A 13053-nucleotide genomic window follows, 5' to 3' on the forward strand; every position below is an offset into this window, starting at 1 on the left:
ATGCCTGTATGCTATCCAATTTGAGATATTCAACAGATAATTCATGATGTGGAATTCTCCTGGAGCTTAAAGACCAGCACTGGATATACGTGGGACCCAGTGAGAACACCAAATGAGGAAAAGCGAAGGGGTCCCAAGACAGAGCCTTCAGGGACACTGATGGATAGTAGTCATGACCTAGATGAAAACCCAGGAAAAAATGAGAAAGAACAGTCAAATTTATAGGAAATCCAGGTGAGAGTGGTGTCATGAAAACTATAATCAACAGAATCAAATGCTCCAGAAAAGTCAAGGATGATTTTCTAATTAGGAGTCCACTGGTAATTCTGGAGAAGGCAATTTGAGGTAAACAATGAGATCTGAATGAAGAGAAGAGTGAGAGAAAACAAGCTGGAGGCACCTAGTGTGAACAATTCTCTCAAAGAATGTAGCTAAAGAGAAGAGAGATATGGATAATAGTGGAGATGGCCATGGATCAGTGAGAGTTTTTTTCAAGAGGAGGGTAGAACTGGGCAAGTCTGTAGTCAGCAAGGAAGGAGCTATTACATGGGAAGAGAAAAAGATTAGAGAAAGAGGGAGGATGAAAGAGGAGTCAATGTGCTGGAGAAAAGATGGGAGGGAAGGAGATCAAAGGCATGTGTAAAGGGATGGCTTTGGCAGGGAGAAGGCTTGCCTTCATCAGAGACAGTTACAGAGGAGATGGTGGGGAAGGTATCTGAACAGAGGGAGCTCTTAGTCAATGGCCTCAATTTTCTAGGTGAAGTCTCATTCTCAAACCAACTAGCTTAAGGACTATGGATGACACTAGACCAAAATAAAATACCCTAAAAACTCTAAGATAACACAAAAATTTCTAGTATAATAACTGATAAGAGATGAATTTTTCCAACTTTAGAGAAAATTTCCTAACTAAAATGGAATTACTTGGATTAGATGATCTCCAAGATCTCTTCTAGCTCTACAATTCATTTTCTAACCTTGGTCATACACTCTACCATTTTCTGTGTAATATATATTTTTTTTTTTTACCAAGAGCAAGAAAATAATGTCCAAATGGAAAATATCAATGTTGTGCTTATGCAGTTATATATATTCTATTTTGAATCACCTTGCAAGTTTTATATTTCTTTATTCACATATTTGTTTGCTTTTGGATGTGTAAAGATAACCAGAACTATAGCTATTTTCCACTAACAAATCAGTAAACCTAACTCAGAAACATAAAGAGGAAGGAAAAAAAGGAAACGAAAGTGCACATAGTATATACAAAGCTGTATTTTGAAACTACACATATAGAAATCTAATTGCATGGCATGAGAGGAATGACTAATTGTTTAAGACAAATCTAAGAGAAAGTTTACCTTAAATTTTTTTCAGTTAAAAAATACAGAGGCAGAGTAATTTTTAATTGTCTTAACATGTAAATAAGTAAAAAATTATTTTAATTTCAGATCCTGGGCTTGAAATCTATGTATAATACTATGATAAGATAAAAATAACTATCCAGTGACACTGATACATTGTGGTATCTTCATAAGACACACAATTTTCTGATAAGATGGATATTTCCATATATAATTCTAATAGAAAGATAGTCCTTTGGTGCTGAAGGATTCAATCACTATCATATTAAAGATGGGATACTAGCAAATATAGAACATAAAAATTTGTTACCTCTCCCAAAGAAAAATAATGGCGTGGAATTTGGGAATCAGGATAAACATTTTCCAGGTACCATGAAAAAGGTTTGCACTGTAGTTTGTGCCTTAGTCCAACTCTTGTTGATATGTCTCCATAATCTACCTTTGTTACTCCTGTTGAAAGAAATAAGTGAATTTTCAGTAAAAGACAAAATAATTTATGTTAGTGCAACTAACATAACTAACATTCAGGTGAATCACACTAGAGATGGGAGGAAGGAGGAAGGAGGAAAGAGAGAAGGTATCTCTAAAGAGGCATACCATTGCCCTACTGATTTAAAATGAACCCTATTTCCAAAGATACAAAACATTATTGAATTGAGGCAGCTAGGTGGTACAGCAGATAGTGCTTAACTTTTAGTCAGGAAAAACCCAGTTACAGTCCTGCCTGAGACACACACTAGCTGTGTGACCTTGGGCAAGACTTTAACCTCCATTTGCCTCAGTTTTCTCATCAGTAAAATTGAATAAAAAATAGCATCCAACCCCCAGGACTACTGTGAGAGTAAGATGAGATAATATTTGTAAACTACTTTGTAAACCTTAAACAGTACATATTAACTGTCCATTCTGAGTTCCTCTGAAATTCATATGTGAAAGCCGAACAAATGTTCAGTGACCAACTGTATTTAAACCAGATAATGATATTTGATATTAGAACCCTCCAAAACATAATGAAGGCAAAAGTCAAGAATTACTTCTTAGCACAATCAAATACAAAATACAAAGTAAATATAATGAAATTATCAGTGCCTATAAAATCTATTCTCAACTCTCTAACTCCCTTGGTAATCTCATTCTTCATTCCGTCTCTTCAGTAACTTCTTATTGCCTATAAGCTATAAAACACCTGTTTAGTTTTTCTAAAATTAAATTTAAGCAAAAAAAAAAATTTACTGCATTGACCATGTTAAAAAAATGTTTCATTTTGTACCCTGGGTCCATCATCTTTCTATTGGAAAGTGGGTAGGCAGCATGTTTCACTGGCACTTGTCTGGAGTCAAGCTTGGTTACTGTATGGATCAAGGTTCTTAAATCTTTTAGAGTTGTCTTTACAATGTAGCTGTTACTGTATAAATTGTTCTCTTGGTTCTGCTTACATAATATTCCGTTATATTCATATGTCATAATTGGTTCAGACATTTCCCAATTGATAGATGCCCCCTTGCTACCACAAAAAGACCTGCTACAGTATTTTTGTTCCTATGGATTCTTTTCCTTTTTTAAAAAATTATGTTTCTGGAGTCTAAACTTAGTACTACTGCTTGGTTAAAACAATTCATTGTTCCATCCAAAGTTCATTATTGTGACTATTTTCCTGTAGCCCCTCCAAAATTTGTTATTTTCTTTTTTGTCAACTTTGTTAATCTGATGAAGAGTAACCTGAAAGTTACTTGGATCTGATTTTTTCTAATTATCTGTGATACGGAGCCTACCTTCATATGGCTGTTGAAAGTTTGGATTTCTTCCCCTGAAAACTGCCTGTTCATATCCTTTGATCATTTATCAATTGAGAAATGGCTTTTATTCTTATAAATTTGAATCAGTAGCTTCATAGCTTGGAAATAAGACCTTTTTTAAAAAAGATTTAATTTCCCCCCCTAATAACCTATATTTCTCTTCTGATTTTTAGCCGCATTAGTTTTGTTTGTGCAAAAACTTTGTAATTTTATGTAATCGAAATTGCCCCTTTTAGGTTCTGTGCTCTGTTTAGCTTTTAAAGTCCTTCACAATCTGGCACAAAGCTATCTTTCCAGCGCCTCATGCCATATTATTCTTTATTCTTTCTCCTGAATGCTGTAATGTAGCCAAATTGGCCTTTTATCTGTCCCCCGACATATGACGCTTTATCTCCTTTCTCTCTGCTTTTGCCTGGCTGTTCCCCATGCCAAAAACGCACTCCTTCCTCATTTCTGCCACACAGAATCCCTCTTTCTTCTTTCAAGAAGCAGCTCAAACACAGCTTTCTAAATAAAGCTTTTTCCAAACTTAACCACTAGTGTCCTCTTTCTCAAACTATTTTGTATTTAACTTCTTTGCATTTATTCTCTTTACACTTATTTTGTTTCCTCCCCCATTAGAATGTAAGCTATGTGAGAGTAGGAATTGTTTTATTCACTGTATTTGTATCCTCAAAATACAGTAGCCTAGCTCAATGCCTAATAGACCATTAAGTAGTTAATAAATACTTATTGATTGATTCCATCTCTTCCTTCCTCAGATTTTCCTAGAATATTTTATATGTCTCTCTCCTTTACCCCATCACATGCTATCTTACACAATATTTATTTGGGTTCATTCCACACCTCCTTTTCTTATTAGATTCCAATTCCTGTATCCGCAATGGTTCCTTGAAGACATGTTCTCATACAAGATGGTAGATTTATAGGCAGTTAAATAATCATATATATAGGGGAATGACTAAGAGATTGACGCAATCCAATTCAAACATTCATTATCTTGTATTATCTGTTTCTTGATGTATCTCCAGTAGACTACAAGCTCCTTAAGGGCAATGACTACTTAATTTTTTTTTTTATCTCTGTATTCCTAGTGACCATCATAAATCTTATATAAGTCCTTAATAAGTGTTTTAAATTAATTGACAGACGCTAATATGTAAGGATGTCCTTGGAGGATTAACAGAAAACCCTATCCTTTTCCTATTAAAACATTTTTGTTGAAGAGTTGAGTACAAAGAATAAATAGCAAAGATGCTTTTAAAACAGATAGCAAATAACTTGAATGTCAGGATCCTAATTCAAATATATATGAAAAGGACAGCTTTAAGCTAACAAGTTGAAACCAAAGGAAGATAAATGTAATGTCCTGTGCTGATAATAAAATAAATCTATTACATAAACACAGGACAGGACAAACCAGGCTTGGCAGAAGTTCATGTGAAAATAAGGTGGCCCCTTATTGAATAAAAGCTTGGCATATATCAAAAATCCAATGTAGCTGCTTAAAAACACCAAAATAAAAACTCAGCACATTTTTTTGGGGGGGTGGTAGTGGTAGAAGGTAGTACAGATCTGTAACTTCATCAGTGTGGGGGACTTTTGGTGAGAAACTTTGCTTAACAATGCAAATGTCCACCTTTTCTTCAACTTTAAGAATCTTAGTTGCCCGGCGACACTAAACAGTTAAATAACTTGCACAGGATCATACAGCCAAAATGTGTTAGAGGAAGGACCTAACCCCAGCTCTTGCCAAGTCAGAAATTGGGTCTCTATCCACTGTGCTTTACACAACAGAAGTATGTGCTTACACCCAGGCAAGGAAATGGATACTTAGAACAGTACGGCGTATCAAAACTATTTTATGTGAGGTGTGATTCAAAGAATCAAGAATACTTAGCCTAGAACTAAAAAAAGGTTTAAAGATTAACACAGAATCGCAGAATTTTAGAGTTGAAAGGGACTATAGTATCTCTCTAGTATAAACTATACAAGAAAATAATTCACACTATATACTTAAATGCTCAATTTCTGATTAAAGCCCTCCAATGACAGAGACTCCAGTACCATTCCAAGACAGCACAATACCACACTTGGAGAGCTCGAATGTTTACACAATTTTTCCTCACATTAAGCCTGAATTTTCTTCCTGGCAGCTTCCACCACTCAAAGCTTATGCTTCTGCCCTCTAGGGTCAAGGAGAACAAATCTAATCCCTATTCCACATTAAACAACTTTTCAAATACTTAAAGACAACTGTTATGTCTCCTCTGAGTTTTCTCTCCTCCTTAAATATTCCTAATTCCTTCAACCAAAACTCTTCACTATCTTGGTCACTTTCTTTTGGATGCTAACTGCAAAATTGAAAATTGATTAATTCAATTTTGTACCACCCAGAGAAACTTGCCACCTTTGTAACTCCTCTCACATCTACTTTTCACAGAAACTTAGATTAACCTAAAGGGTCAAATCTCATCAGTCTAAACTATTGTAGGTCATAGACTAATCCCATCACAGAGAACCTTTGTCTTGTGACTTGAATCACACATCTTGGCTGTGGTTAAGAAGGTTTCAGAAGGGGAGGTCCAAATAATGTAATTTCAATTCTGATTCTGTTATCAATATTCTAGGTTGCTCAAGATTTTGCTCCCTCATCTTGCCAACGAGGTCTTTGGTTTTTGAGAGAGGTCATCAATCCAATTTACTGGCTACTGCTAACCTAACTAATAAGTTGATTATGCTCAGAACTCTGTCTCTCAGAATTTAAATCATGACATAATAAACATCTTTTGGAAACTGGGGTGATCCAAACTGAAAACAATACTTGAGATAAGCTCCAACCAGGAAAGAAAACCAAGAATCAGTTCCTGAAAGCTATTAATTTGCAATGCAACCTCAGATATTTACAAACTGTGTGATCCTGGGCAAGTCATTTAACTTCTGTTTGTCTCAGTTTCCACACCTAGAAAGCGCAGATAATAATACCACCTACCTCATAAGGCTATGGTGGGGATCAAATGAGGTATCTTTAAAAACATTTAGCATACTGCCTGAAACATGGCAGGCACTTCTTGTTTCCTTCCCTGACTCTTTATTTACATTTATGAATTTTGTTTTATTATAGATTCAGCCCAACAATCTAGTCTACCAGTCATTTTGGATCTTGATTCTGTCATTCAGTATGTTAGTTATTCTTCCCAACTTCCTGTCATTTTCAAATTTTCAAATGTTAATTAGTAAGGGTCAAGTACAAATATATTGGCATTTCAATGGAGACCTCTTTCCAAGTTGGCATTGAATCTTTAACGGTTAATGACTACTCTCGGTCCAGCCATGACTGATTATCTGAAGGTCGGTCATGAAAGAGTGGAATTAAAATTGTACTTAAAATTTTTTTCAATCAGCAAAAATCTGCTTTCCCTTCTACCCCGATGCCCCTTGATCTGCCAACTGAGAAGGAAAAAAACAAAAACAAAACTCAACAAAAAACCTGTTCCAAATATGCAGTCAGGTAAAACAAATTTGGACGTTAGACACATGTATGTCATTATGCACTGAGTCCTTTACCTATCAGAAGATTGGGAGCATGTTTTATCATCGGTCACAGTTGGTTATGCCCATCAGACTTCTTAATTCTTTCAAAGTTGTTTGCTTTTACCATACTGGTGTCATTGTATAAAATGTTCTCCTAGTTATGTTCACTTCACTTGGTCTCATTTCATATAAATCTTCCCACTTAAACCACCCCCTCATCATTTCTCAAAGTATAATAGTGTTCTATTACAGTTATATACCATAACTAGCTCAGTCATTCTCCAAATGATGGGCACCTGTTAAGATTACCATTCTTTGAGAGCTCATGAAGAGCTACAAATATTTTTGCATATCCTGCTTGGTCTTTTCATCAGGAATGCTTCAAGTCCCCAATTTCACTAACAGTGCATGTTTCCCTCAGTAGGATTATAGTTTTGCGGTATAAATTACGCTTAGATGTAAGCCTATATACTTGTTTTTTAGACTATGATACTCTAAGCTCTCTACTCCTTTACTGTAGTGGATGCTCAGTTTGTGGCTTCTCAGTACTTGAATTCTTTCTGGCCACTTGCAGTATTTTTTTCTTTTAACTCTCAAAGTTCCAGATGTTGGCTACAATGTTTTGGGAGTTTTAACTTGGAGGTATCTTCCAGGTGTTGACCCATAGAATCTTTCTATTTCTACTTTGCCCTCTGATTCTAAGAGATGTCAATGTCTTTTGCGAACATTTCTTGAAATATAATGATTAGGTTTGTTTGGTTTTGGTCCTGGCTTTCAAGTACTCTAATGATCCTTAATGTTTTTCTTCTCAATCTGTCTTCTAGGTTGGTTGTTTTGCTAATGGAATGCCTTTGTGAGGTCTCTTCCAGGTGATCCTGTGAATCTGTCACCAATGACACTGGAAACATTCACTGGGTTCTCTGCACATTATGTGGGTACCAACAGAATGGATGGAGTCAGTCTTGCTCTAACCCATCCTTTATCCCCCCACCCTCCAGTCACATGTTTATCTGATGATATCTTTTCTATCACTTCTGCATAACTCCTCATTTGTGATGCATTGCAGACTACTCGGGCACCATACACTATTATCCTGTGGGTCATCCTTTACTTCATTCTTAGGAGAATGCATTTATATAAGAATCTTAGCCACACATCATCACTGGAATAATGCTGGTGTATTATTCACTGGTGCCTGGGTTCTGTGAGAAGCTTGGGATAATGAAAAGAATTCTATAATTTTACAAAGGCAATATACCTATATTTTCTCTTTCTGTTTAATTCTGGATACTGTCCATTTGCAACATCTGTCTAAAATCTGTGTGTGTCTAGAAAAGCTCACAATAAACATTTTTCATCTACTTAATCATTTCTCAGTAAATTGTTAGGCTAAACTCTTTCAAGTGATTATGAATCTCATTTAAGAGATATTTTCCCGGGCTTGACATAATCAACACAAGGTAATGTGAAAACTGTATCATCAGGAGGACATTGTGATTTTTAAGGAATTCCTCTTTCACTTGTACTCTGCACTGCACTTCCATGACAGAGTTGAACACCTTTAGTAAGCCTACATCGTCCTGTTTTATGCCTCATTGGATAGGGAACCAAAGTACTTTGTCATTACAATGTTCAAGGAATCCTGTCTGAATCTGGCATATTCAGTGGAGATACCTTATTAAAGAGAGCCTTTAAAGGGCCTTTAGGTCAGGGATTCTGCTCTAAACAATCAAATGCTTTTAAAAAACTCAAAAAATAAATGATTGGGATCTTGTATTCTTCACATTTTCAGTCAATTATGTGATTACAAAAGATGGGATTGCTTATGGAAACCTGGATTTTTTTTTAATAGGTTCATCAAGGATGTTCTCAGTTTGTATGCAGAATACACTCATAAAAATTGTGAATAGCTGGAAAAGTAGAGATATGGATCACTGGCTATTGATATTCTCTCAGTCATCTTTTGGTGGCAGGGAGCAGACAAAGAGATATTAAAGATAAGCCTTTTTCAATGTCTTTGGTATCTACTTTTTTCATATACCTCAAGGACTGACAACTTCAAGCCCTTAAACTTGTGCCTCTTACAGTACAGCCCTCCTTTCTATCAATTTTGACTAGCCTGAATGTTTTTTTCATATCTTTGTTTTCTTTAGTGCCATTTCTACTTCCTCCAGGCAGCATATCTGGACCACTGAGTTTAAATTTGGCAGGTTTTACTGTTCTTGATGGTGAAGAATTAATAAGATTTCATAGTAGATAAGTTTGGATTCCAAACTCAGGTTGCTCTTGAATGCCATCTTTCTTTGAAAGGTAAAGAGATCAAGTATTTGCTGACTAAGGCAGTTTTTAGAGAATTATGATAATTAAAAATTCTTTCATATAAATATTTAGATTTTAAAAGCATAAAAATGAATGAAAGAGAAGGAATGAAAATTATCAACGTTGTTAAACCTATGCGATAAAACACAAATACTTAAATTTATGTCTATTTTTTTCCTTTTTGGAATACAAACAACAATCTGGTACTAACTCTAGCTCTGCAAAACAGACAGCTTTATTCTAGGAGTAGGGTTACTATAATGAAGGCTTCACCTTCAGGGTATGATTTCCTCTCACTTGAAAGGGGGAAGGGAAAAGTGTCAAAGTCAGTCAGGTAACAGTGTTTTCCATTTAAAGGTATTAGGAGTGAATTATTTGAATGTTGTATGTTTAATATTTCATTATATTATTTTATATGGAAAAAATCACCACATTCAAGTGCATAATTACAATTCTAAGGGAAAAGAGGTGCATGGCATACTCAAGGACTGAGGAAAGTCTGTTATACCCTAAAATAATCTTCTCTGTGTTTTCTATATCATTAATTTGGATTTGGAAATTCCAGAGATTTTCTTTTATTCATAAGTTCAAAAATATATTCAATCAACAGTACTAAGTACTTATTATTCTATATAGTGTTTTGGGACAATTTAAAGAAGTATAAGATGCAGTTTCTACCCTCAGTAAGTCTCATACTCCACTTAAGGTGATGAAACTATGATATTCAAAATTCAAAATGTAGCTAACCTGGAGAAATGATATAGAAAAAATTCTTGAATTCATCCATCCAAACTTCTGCAAGTCGTCGGTTATTTTTGTTGATGATCTGTCCTGTGCCTCCAGGAAATGTGTAAGGTGTAGCTTTCCGAAACACATGGCCAACATGTGAGCAGGTCACAATTTCTAAAGTGCCCCCACACTGCCAAATCTGAAAATAAATGAAAACCACATAAGAAGATATCTCTGGGATAAAAGGGGGGAATAAAAGCAAAAAGTTACCTGATAATCTGACATTTTTCCTTACACTAGAAATTACAGAATCTTTTTGGCTTCCTTGTACACTTTCATAATATTAAGATATGGAATAAAATTGTGTTTCTTCTATTATCATCTTTCATACTGCCTCAGAAGCTTCCTACTTTTTTTTAATTTTAATTTTTTTTTTATTTTTTAATGTTTAACAATCACTGCCATACAATTGTGATTTTATTCCCCCCACCTACCCCCCACTCCCCCCCCCCTCCCCATGACTGCAAACAATTCTTTATAGATTCTACATATACTTTCCTATTGAGTATATTTTCACTATAGTCATGCTATGTAGTCAGACTAAGATAAATGAAAGAAATTGTATAACAAATCAGAACATGATACACAAACACATACACATACACAAACATGATCTGTTACATTATGTGAGTGACTTCCATATTTCTCTGAGTGTGGAAGGCATTTTGCCTTGAGAACCACCATTGGGATTTTTTTTTTTTTTTTTGTAAGAAGTTCTTGTGTTATTACAAAAATCTAAGTCTACCAGAAAAAACTCTCACACACTGTGGTCGTTGCTGTGCATAAAGTTCTCCTGGTTCTGCTCCTTTCACTCAGCATCAGGTCATATAAGTCCTTCCAAGCCTCTCTGAAGTCTTCTTGTTCATCATTTCTTATGGCACAATAGTACTCCATTACATTCATATACCATAATTTATTCAGCCATTCCACAATTGATGGACATCCCCTTGTCTTCCAGTTTTTGGCAACTACATAGAGTGCTGCTATAAATATTTTTGTACATGTGGGACCCTTTCCCATTTTTATGATCTCTTGGGGATATAGTCCTAGTAGCGATATTGCTGGGTCAAAGGGTATGCACATTTTTGTAGCCCTTTGGGTATAGTTCCAAATTGCTCTCCAGAATGGTTGGATGCGCTCGCAGCTCCACCAACAATGAATTAGTGTTCCAACTCTCCCACATCCTCTCCAGCATTTATCATTTTCTTGTTCTGTCATGTTTGCCAATCTTATAGGTGTGATGTGGTACCTCAGAGTTGTTTTGATTTGCATCTCTCTAACCAATAGTGATTTAGAGCATTTTTTCATATGATTATAGATAGCTTTAATTTCTTCTTCTGAAAATTGCCTGTTCATATCCTTTGACCATTTATCAATTGGGGAATGACTTGTATGATTATACATTTGGGTCAGTTCTCTATATATTCTAGAAATGAGGCCTTTATCCCCGAGCTTAGCTGTAAAAATTCTTTCCCAATTTACTACATCCCTCCGGATTTTGGTTGCATTGGGTTTGGTTGTGCAAAAACTTCTCAGTTTAATGTAATCAAAGTTATCCATTTTGCATTTCATAATGCTTTCTATCTTTCCTTTAGTAAAGAAATCTTCCATTCTCCATAGATCTGATGAAGCTTCCTACTTTTTGATCGTAATTAAATAGGAAAAAGAAGGTCAAGTTTTCAAGGACATATAGAATGTTATATATTCAACAATTTAAGATACCTGGAATTACCCCAAATTTAAGTCACAGACTATCCTGTTAATACCTAGAAAAGGGAAATAAGAACAAAAACTGAAACCTATGAACATCTTTCTTTTTTTCATTTTTTTGAATTTAAAAATTTATTTTTTCATTCAACAGAAATAAAAAACTTTGATACAAGCTACAATCATCACATTGGTTTTATGCCATTTCATCAGTTTAAATATTCTTTTGGCTTCTTTCAGGATCTATTTTCTTTAAATAAAAACTAAAATTTCCAGTTATTTTAAAATCAATGTACTTTAATGGTTTGTTACCTTTGAAAATATGCATATAGTTACATTTTTTAAAAATTACATTCATAGAATTGGGTGATTTTAATGAGCATGAAGTCCAAAAAGCTTCTTCATATATGGTCCCAGCTTCTGGTAGAACCTGATTATCTGAGAACCAAGGGGCTTATCTTTTGTGGAATAGCATCAGGTAATGAGTTCTTTAGCCATGACAACCCACAAAATAAAGAATATAAATTAGTCTTTGGTCCTAGTCAGCCCTTTTCTACTGCTACAGTGACAGTAGCACAGGCAAAGGAAACAATGAGGGATGAGAATCACAGTTTCTAGACTGTCTATAAGCATTTAATTAATTAGCATTTTAACATTAGTAATAGCAATGAGAGATCTTTTTCCAACAATCTATGAATAGATTCTACTTGGGGAGGTGGGAGGGGAAAGGAGGAGAAGAAGAGGAAGAAGAAGAAGACCACGATGACAAAGACAACAACAGCTAACATTTATAGAATACACTAAGGTTTGCACAAGATTTGATCCTATTATTTTTACAGATTTTACAGATATGCAAAATGAAGTTGAGGTTAAATGACTGGCCCAGGGTCACCTCACTAGGGAGGCAGGATTTGAACTCAGTTCTTCCTGATGCTGAGCTCAACATTCTACCAAATTCTCCACCAAACTGTCAACATCAACAGAGCACTTCAAGATGACAAGTTTCCCAGAAGGCAAGCAAAGTGGGATTTTTTGTTTTCTTTTTGGAGTTCAGTTTCGCAGACTCAGGATATATTGTGAGCATCTGAAGGCTCATTGAACTCTGATAGTTCACAGCTGTGCTAAGTCATGAAGGTTCAATGCCTACTGACTCTGAGTCAATCAGGAGCTGAGTCTTTGTTATATATACTGGGAGGTTGGTATTTTACTTTGGGGGTTCGATTATGAGAAGAATCTTGTGATTACCTGATTGAGACTCTGAGTGGCTGTATGTTCAGACCCCTGGCCTGCTCAGATGTAAAGGTTCTCTTGATCCAGGGATGTGTGTAAAGTGTATAGCAATATTGCTTTTATTTAGGCAGTGGAGCCCTATCTTTGTTGTTCTTTATTTCTCTGCTTATATTTTCTCTGTTTGTTGAATGTAATTTAAAAAAGATTGTTGAACCCTTAAATGGCTATCTTTCCTAGTAAAGGAGATCTAAGAACCTATGCTAGCAGCCATCCTGCGTATGCCAGTGTGGTTGTTGTTACATACCAGAAAGAGA

The 13053-nt window shown here is 35.3% G+C and overlaps 1 protein-coding gene across 2 annotated transcripts in view; it reads right to left on the reverse strand.

Annotated features, from left to right (window-relative positions):
• Positions 1-13053, reverse strand: part of GALNT1 (polypeptide N-acetylgalactosaminyltransferase 1) — a 182833-nt gene that overhangs the window by 16474 nt on the left and 153306 nt on the right. For both annotated transcript variants that reach the window (XM_072605284.1, XM_072605283.1), the window contains exons 8-9: positions 9761-9941; positions 1675-1814 (exon numbers count right to left, since the gene is read on the reverse strand). In XM_072605284.1, coding sequence (XP_072461385.1) covers positions 1675-1814; positions 9761-9941 — 321 coding nt within the window. The remainder of the gene's footprint in view (positions 1-1674; positions 1815-9760; positions 9942-13053) is intronic.

The sequence above is a fragment of the Notamacropus eugenii genome, chromosome 4 (genome assembly GCF_028372415.1).
Source record: "Notamacropus eugenii isolate mMacEug1 chromosome 4, mMacEug1.pri_v2, whole genome shotgun sequence".
Classification (NCBI taxonomy): domain Eukaryota; kingdom Metazoa; phylum Chordata; class Mammalia; order Diprotodontia; family Macropodidae; genus Notamacropus; species Notamacropus eugenii.